This window comes from Opisthorchis viverrini, assembly GCF_000715545.1.
Source record: "Opisthorchis viverrini unplaced genomic scaffold opera_v5_628, whole genome shotgun sequence".
Classification (NCBI taxonomy): domain Eukaryota; kingdom Metazoa; phylum Platyhelminthes; class Trematoda; order Opisthorchiida; family Opisthorchiidae; genus Opisthorchis; species Opisthorchis viverrini.
The window spans coordinates 65,192-73,406 of record NW_008752272.1 but is presented as its reverse complement, the minus strand read 5'-3'; the positions used below and the strand labels follow the sequence as shown (position 1 = coordinate 73,406).

Here is an 8,215-nt window from a genome sequence, read left to right as displayed (position 1 = left end):
CTTAATATATATATATATATATATATATATATAACTAGACGAACCTTATGGTTGTACGGCAGTGAAGCATCAACACTGATGTTACCGTCTTTGATAATGATGATGATCCAGATCAAGTTAGTCGAACAATTCGCGTTGGTAGTGTAACCCAGCTGCGTGAGTGCGATCATACTGCTTTACATCTTCTCTAGGGCGCCAATGCCCTCAGCAACTATATACAAATAATGGAACTTTTAGCTGTATCTTGAGGCTGTCCAAACTCTTCATGAAGATATACTTGAACTTTACGAAGCCACCGTTCCCTGGTAGTATTACACACTCCTATACCTGCCTTGGATTCACCGGTGTAACAATGTATCAAGCACATTGGCATTCTAATACTTACCCAGAGTCTCGTCGAATCCCTCCGCTCCTATCTTTGGCAATGTCACGATTGCAAATATTTTAATCGCGGATGGATGTATCCCTCAGCTTACCAACTCTTTGTCTCGTGGCGATACCGTCCGTTTCTGTTTACTCTCCCAATGAGTAGTTCTGGGAACTTTCCAGATGCAAGGAACCGACGCTTTCCGTTTTGATTCAGTCCCCAAGGATATTAGCGTTCCACTGTGAATTCTCATATGCTTAATAGTTTTGCTGGAGAATTTAGTTCAGTAAAGTGAACCTCAGAAATTCATGAGCAGAATACGCGCGTTATTGACGCCTGAGTGTGGACATATGATTGTGTGCAAGAAGTTCCTAAAAAATTTTCTCGAAAGAAATTTTCCGGTGGAGATGCTTATTCACATCGCTCAGGTTCAACTTTATCATCAATAGCATCATGATGCAAACTTCAAGGGGTCTGCAAAACTACTTTTCAATTGAGCGTACGTTTCAGTTGTCATGATATAATAGGGTAACGACAGATGAAATCGGTTTACAAGACCTCGGGTCCCAGAACAGCGTTCTCGATTTCACCTTAGAAATACGTTTCAACGGATCCCCATATCTGTATGTACTTACTACGGCGAGACCATGTTTGCATGCGGAAGCTCTGAGGGTTATTGCTAACTTCCGTGTCAGAAGTATGGCTTCTTGTGGCTGATGTCAACGAATTCATTGTTGGATGGTGACAAAGCGGACTTTCGGTCGCCTTATCGTTACTTTCACAACCAAATTCGGCAGCTCGGTCATTTGTCACACATACCACGCCGGAGCAGAATAAAATCGTCCTCGTTGTACCAACCAAAAACAATCTGCGACTTGATCAAAGGTAATGTTGGGGGAGCTGGGCGCTGGTGGCATATATGGCGTCACTCTTGTTAGGCTGTGACACTGTAGAGATGGCTGACAGCCGCTCACTGCCTTTTTTACTGTCGTTTCCCACCTGAGTTTTCTGACTGGAGGTGTAAGCGTGGGTGAATTTATGTTGATATGTTGGCATTAAACCCTTTTCCCTTCCTACTTTTGATAAGGCGGCTTTCGCAGACCTATGCTGATATGGTAATAAAGCGTGGTTACCCGACGTTGGCGATGCTATCAACGATTATGATGCTAACATGAAAGTCATTGTTTTACTTTTTCAGGCGATCGATCGGATTTTGTTTGCCAAGAAGGTCAGAAACGCGATACTTTTTGCATAATCTGCTCACCTGCGGCATCCCTGTTTTCGCCTGTTTTCGGCTATGCTGACGGAGCTTCTGAGCGTTGGGGACACAATTATCAGGGTCCCATTTTGGTTTCTTTTCGAGTTGATAATTTCGTCACGTATCGATGGCCTGTCCAAGTTTATCATGCGGCAGCCGAAGTTTGTGGCCTCTCTCTGCCCTGACTGTCCTGGAGTTATCGAGGAACGTCATATCCCTATATTTATCACTTACAGTAAGTTCCAATCAGTCAACACAATTCAGCTAAACGAAGTAGGTTTTCAAGGTTTGATAACCGAATAGGTCACTTACTTCATCCATTCGAAATTGATGATGGTCCCAGCCTCACCGGCTGCGTGATCAATCAGCCTTTCTATTAAATAAAACCTAACTGAATCCCTGACAGAAGTATGTAAGCCTAGTTCCGCTGCTGAGCGTCACTTCATCTCAGCGACTACAGAGCTAATATATAGAAGTTTATTTTTCCCCCTCAGTTGGCCGCTACACTCGACCTGCCGCCGAGTCCCACTTCGAAGCACTCCCGATGGTTAAATTTTATTAAATCCCGTTCGAAATGGATTTGTTTTGTGTAGCAGTTAGTTTGCACCGTTCAAATTCAATAGTAACACCGCAATTTTATGGGAAACTGTCCTTCCCAGATCAACTTACTTAACAGATCTGACCTTCTGCATGTTTGAAAACTCATTCCCTGTATATATTCGTCAGAGATTTTTTATAGTATGTAGAGGAGTGGTAACTTCCTAAGGCAGTCCAGTTCCAGAATTAGCTAGTAGCTTCTTCGCTTTGCCTCAAGGTTCTGGGTGTATGTGTAGGCGTATCTTTCTGCACAAATTCCTTTCCTCTTACCCAGGACTTTCCACTGCACAACAGAATAAACCGTCATACCGTGAGCTATAACTGGTAGCTGTTCCCTAAAATGTATAGGCATTATTGTGTATTGTTTACAAGGGTTTGAGTTGGCTGACAAAGACTTTGGACGTAGTGCTCGGTGAAAAGCTTTGGGATCCAAACTTTTTCCACGTCCTACTTTAATGGGTGGCTAACGTACGTGGGTTTTTCTATCGTCGATTGACACTCCTACTGAGACCTGGCCTTGTTTTCCCCCAACTAACTCGCTCCCAATGGTCGTTCTGCCGAAGTGTGTCATCTAACTTCGGAGGACCTGTCACGAAGGCAACATATCAGACTGGGCACTAGTTAGATGGCATAAAGCAGATGAACTCAGTGTGCTGTATGGACCGCATTCGTTTACGTACACAGTACTAAGAAAGCAGTCCTGTTTTGACGGTAATCGTACGAAACCCGAAGTTGGTTCGTCTTTTGTTGTAGACATAATTGCTTTGAGTGTCTTACACTGGATACTGGCTGGCAGACAACACCGTTGCGGGCCAGTATTTTCTCGTGGAGAGGGCTAGTGTATTACTAATCTTTGTGCTCACTGTGGGTTAAAATGCCATTGAACCCTACGAACTCAAGTCAAAACCGGTTTTTGTAACGCAGTTTCTACACGCCACCCTATTAAATTTCACATTTTACCACAACTGATGCAAGAAGTAATGACCAAGGCTTTATAAGGAATATGCACCTTGGGGTGTAGAGGATTACTGACTTTGAGTATTTGTTCATTCCAGCTTGTTGGCTTATTTCGTAACCCTTTTTTGCATTTTCATTGCAGTCGCCATTTTGTGCTTGACCGCCATGTTTTTCCACTCGATGGCAGTGTTTGCCGTTCACGCACTACTGCTGGGGACGACCATTGCATGGACATGTTTAATGTCGTACGTACTGTTGTTACGTTTTGCCTACGCACCTTGGGAACAAATAGACATGGATTCGATCACGGAGATTTATTTGGGGTCGAGCTTCTCTCTGAGTCTGATAATCCTGTGTCTCATGTCAATATTGGCCTATCCAAACCAAGTTACCAACAAGCGTTGGTTTCTCGTCTCTTCATTGGCTGCCGCAGTTCCTGTGGTGTGTTACCTACCAGCACCATATCTCATAAAAACGGGACCTCTGAACTACGACTGTCACCTTTCACGAACAAATGGGTCCTCAGCAGGTTGTTCATCTCCAGCATGGTACGCCTATGGTGTCGTTTCGCTGCGACCACAACACTGTTACAGTCGCGAGCTGCCATATGATCTCTGTACTCTGATCAACCCCTCTTATGGACTTCTGTTTAGTGGTCCAGTTTGCCCAGCACTATCAGCACTCCGCTGTTCCAACTACTTCTGTGATCCCCGTGTCAGGGAATTCGTCTACACCCTGGCTCGTTTCAGCGTTCCGGTTCTGAATATTTTGTTACTCTCGTTGTGTGTAAAACTGACACAAGTAGTCTCACGTTTTCGGAGCGCAATTACGGAGCAACTCGAATTGTATCGAATGGTTGGAATTTTCGAATTTATCAGCCACCATTGGAATCGTTTAAATATACCACGTACTCTGGCATTCCTCTGGGTTTTCAAGGTGTTCACTGTCATTCTTTATGGACCTAAACAGTGGCCCATTTTCCCTACCGGATATAAGGGAACGGATGCACACGTTTCAAACCTCTCTTTATTACGACGTTATGGTGCCGTAGAAGAACAAAACCAGACCACTATTTCCATTCTGTTCACACGCGCATCTGTTGGAGCCTTGGTTCATGGATCCGAGTCTTGGCTTATTGTTTTCGGTGCAGCCTCTTTCTTTGGGGCCATGGCCATTTTGGTCGTTAACATTCTTGTTCGCTTACTGGATCCTAGGGGCAGACATCTGGAACGATTATTCCTTACGGCTCGTGAAGCGCCTGTTGACCTCCTCGAATGGAGTGTAATCGAGGATCCTGCACTAGCCATGGACCAAAACGACCTACTTGCCGTCGAAATGTTGTCTGGAACTGGGTGGAACAGTGCAGTTGTGTTTCTTTTCCTAGCATTTCAATATGATCTCCCGAGCTTACCTGTTTCTCAGCGCGTTTCCTGTTGTCTTTACGGCATTACGGTGATTGCCATTACCTGTGTTCATCCTGTCCAAGCTTTGATTAAATCCTTGCTGCTTCGGTTGGATGCGCCAGGTCGTGGAGATTCCTCCACTTGGTTCGACCATCTCCGTCCTTTAGTCTTTTGCTTTGGCCTGATCGGCGCATCTTTTTGCATTATTAACTACGCTCCAGAACAGTTGGTTGCGGCTAACGCTACACCTACATCCACCGCTTCGTCTACGTCTTCTGCTCCGCTACTTCCACGTTTTGGCTCCTCTGTGGAATCACTGAAAGCACGCCAGATGCGGATTGTACTTTGCGGTTGTCAACTGCTTCTGGGGCTCATTGTAACCCTCATTGAATATGTGATCTATCAGATCTCCCATCGCATACCAGACTGGTCAGGTTTCCGCCCAGCTCTCTTCTGGACGAAACTGATCAGTTCGGTGTTGGACTATATGATATCACTGTTATCGTTTCTAACCGTCTGTTGGCTCTCTGTATATGACTCGATCGGTGTGTGCCGCATGTTTATCATTTGCTGTTACTTTTATTTCATTCTCTATCCGTCTGCCGTTCGTGCCTATACGTGGGTTCGCTGGAAACTGCTGTTCCGCCAACGTATCCACAGTTTAGCCAGCCCATCAGAGTCCGAACTGGTAAACCGAGGAAGTACGTGTCCTATTTGTTATGCCGATATGACTCCGGATTCCTCCAGGATGACGCGATGTGGTCATTTATATCACATTGAATGCCTGAGTCGGTGGATGCGACGTCAACTTTTTTGTCCCATCTGTCACGACGATCTTCTTTCAACAAAAGTGACTGATAGGCGTCGTGTTACCGGTAACCAAGGCAACGTTCAACCAACTCAGGCTTGACTGTCAGCTCCAGGCCATTTCACATCTTTTCGTCCCCTTTCATCTACCCTCGTTCCTTTGTGCCAGATTCTACTATATGCTTTGCAGCATTGTATAACAGTTCAAAGTCATCATAATCGTGAATTTAACAACGCATCTATTTCAGCTGCCAACGGGGATACGGTCTTGGGGACAAAGCGAATCGGCATTTTGAAAATCATCCCTCATCGACTGTACGCAGAATTCGTTCCACTTACTGTTTCCAGGGCGATTTTCAATGCCTTATACACGTCGGTTACCGTCTTTGTGTATAACGAGTTACCAAAAATCGGTAGGGATAGAAACTGCAAGTGGGTTTACGTTGATTGAGGTACGCCAGGGATGTTTGATCAGCTCCGCTGATGACGCCTTGCTCCCACACGTTACTCAGATTTGCTTTTTTCGGTGGTATAATTACCCCTTAGGTTTGCAGCTTATTGGGCCTCCCTATTGTGCTTTTACGTGCTTGACGGTCAGTTGTAAAGACAACCTCACTGGAACGGAACAGAATTTGAACAGATGGAACGGTCTTCAGAATGCACGTGATTCATATGACGCATGTAAAACGACCGGTCTTCCTAGTCCTTCCTGCATCCCATATCGACCAATATTTTGAAAAAAATGCCAGTTGTTGGTCTTGAGCATTATTCCGATTGCGTTTAGAAACGTATTCTGAGACGTAACGTTGTCCTTTGGATGGTTTTATGAGGCTCTCAGCCGTAACGCAGCGAAAGGCTACATGATCCCCCTCTTTCGAGGTCTTAAGGCCTGGAAGTCTGTCTAAAAGAAATAGTACCCTTCAACTTCTCGGAATGATTCTTAGCTTGTCTTTTCGAGTGGGGAGATCAAGGGACAGCGCGAAGCTGTCCGCATCCAACGGCACTGAGTTTGTCAGTCAGTAGGTCGGCGGGGCTTTCCAACGTGCTTGGACACGGCCGTCCTTCTGCTTCTTAAGGTTGCGAGAAACGCATCACGGGGTAACTGTCCTGTTCAAGTGCACGGCCAGTATCCGTTGGTGGATCGTCCGTGATAAACACAGGATACGACTTCAATTTAGGGGCGGTGTAGAATAGCATCTGTCTTCATGAAACTGACATTACCTCTCGGGCAACAGTTTTGACAATCCGGACACAGAAAACACTCAGCAGGTAACTCAAACGAACGGATGGTCTTCCCTGTGAAATCTGAGGCATCAGTAAGTGAACGAATCTCACGTATTTGGCAATTTAGAATGTGGCGCAAGGCTGTCAGCATTATGCTGATGTCGATAACCACGAATGACAGTCTGAAACTTCGAATTTGGATACAGAGAATGAGTTATTCTTAGGATGAACTACTACAGTCGCAATATGAAGTCGACGAGATTGATCGGAGAAAGGCGTTTACTTTCATATCGTCGTCCCGGTGGACCTCAACACTCCAATAGTCGAGTAACGGAATCTGTAATTTTCTGAAAAGAATTTGGGCGATGAAAGGTCCAGCTGGTATAAAACCATGTTTGTACATATGAAGTGACGATTTATGGTAATCAGTAACGAATTATTTCCAGGTGGAATTTGAAGACAAGCGTCCTGCTGATATCTCTATCTTGGAAAATTGCTTGAACTGGTCAGGTTGTTTGGAAGGTCGAACAGGTCTGTTCTCAAAGCGTCACATTGATCGTAAGACGATAGTTCTCATGGATGCATGGGGTCTTGTCTTCAGTGAGGTGACAGCTGATGTTCTCCATGGTGAAGACTCAGCTATTTAAAGGACAATTCGGGAACGGCTAAGCAGGAATCAAGAAGAGCGTATAGGGGCACGCGACGTTTCACGAACATGGTACCTCCAATCATCTACTTAAACAGGCGAAATTCTGATGCTATCCATGGCTTTACTACACTTCAAAATCAGCTATTTGTGTTCAGCCCGTAGGTCAACAAAGTGGATGAGGTGCGGAGGGTCTTCACAGCACTGCGTCCATGTATGGAAAGACTAGTCTTACGGACAATGGAGCATGTTACTGGCCTACACTTACTATCAGAAAACAGAATTTCGCACCGAAGAAATATTGGCGCAGGATTACCTGCACCATTGCAGATAGATACTGAGGTTCTTGACGTGCAACCTGTAGGTATCAAATGCCGTAAACTGTCTTCTGAAGTCTGTGATTCAGCACTTAACGTCCATTGGTACAGCCCTGCGGACTGCAAATGTTTCCTAAGGGGACATGAGGAGAACAAGCTAACAGGTACGGTCACTATCCTTAGTTTCAGCATGATCTTTTCCTTGAACAGACAGTTTTGCGCGTTTGAAAGCTGTTGGAATGTGACTGGCCTACTGTATTTGCGACATGAGGCGAATTTAGCTTACTGAAAGGCACGCAGCTTCCGGAAGGTTAGCTGCTGTGTCCGGTAATTAGTTCGGTATTTTTCCTAGTGCTGTATTGTAGACAGTTCGTCGCTGTTGCTAAGTCATACACTGGTTAAGCTGATCAAGTGTCAGCGCCAACTAAAGGACTTGCCATAAGCGATCGGTGTCTGCAGTAGCTAGCTCCGTAACTGGTGATCGTGAACTACGTGTTCAGAAGCTTGTGTTCACAGTTGGGAGAGTGCATTTCCGTATTTCTTGCATTGGAGCATGTATCAACATGCTCAATTGCTTTATGACATACAGACTTGCATGCCCAAACAAAGCTGATCTAGACTTCAGGTAATCCAGTCTAA

At 45.1% G+C, this 8,215-nt stretch overlaps 1 protein-coding gene across 1 annotated transcript; it reads left to right on the top strand.

Annotated features, from left to right (window-relative positions):
• Positions 1–1,563: 1,563 nt before the first annotated feature.
• On the top strand, positions 1,564–5,613 carry T265_11843 (hypothetical protein; the record flags this gene model as incomplete). Its single annotated transcript, XM_009178629.1, has 2 exons — positions 1,564–1,860; positions 3,322–5,613. The coding sequence occupies 2 exons, from the start codon at positions 1,665–1,667 to the stop codon at positions 5,490–5,492; spliced, it is 2,367 nt and encodes a 788-aa protein (XP_009176893.1).
• Positions 5,614–8,215: the final 2,602 nt, after the last annotated feature.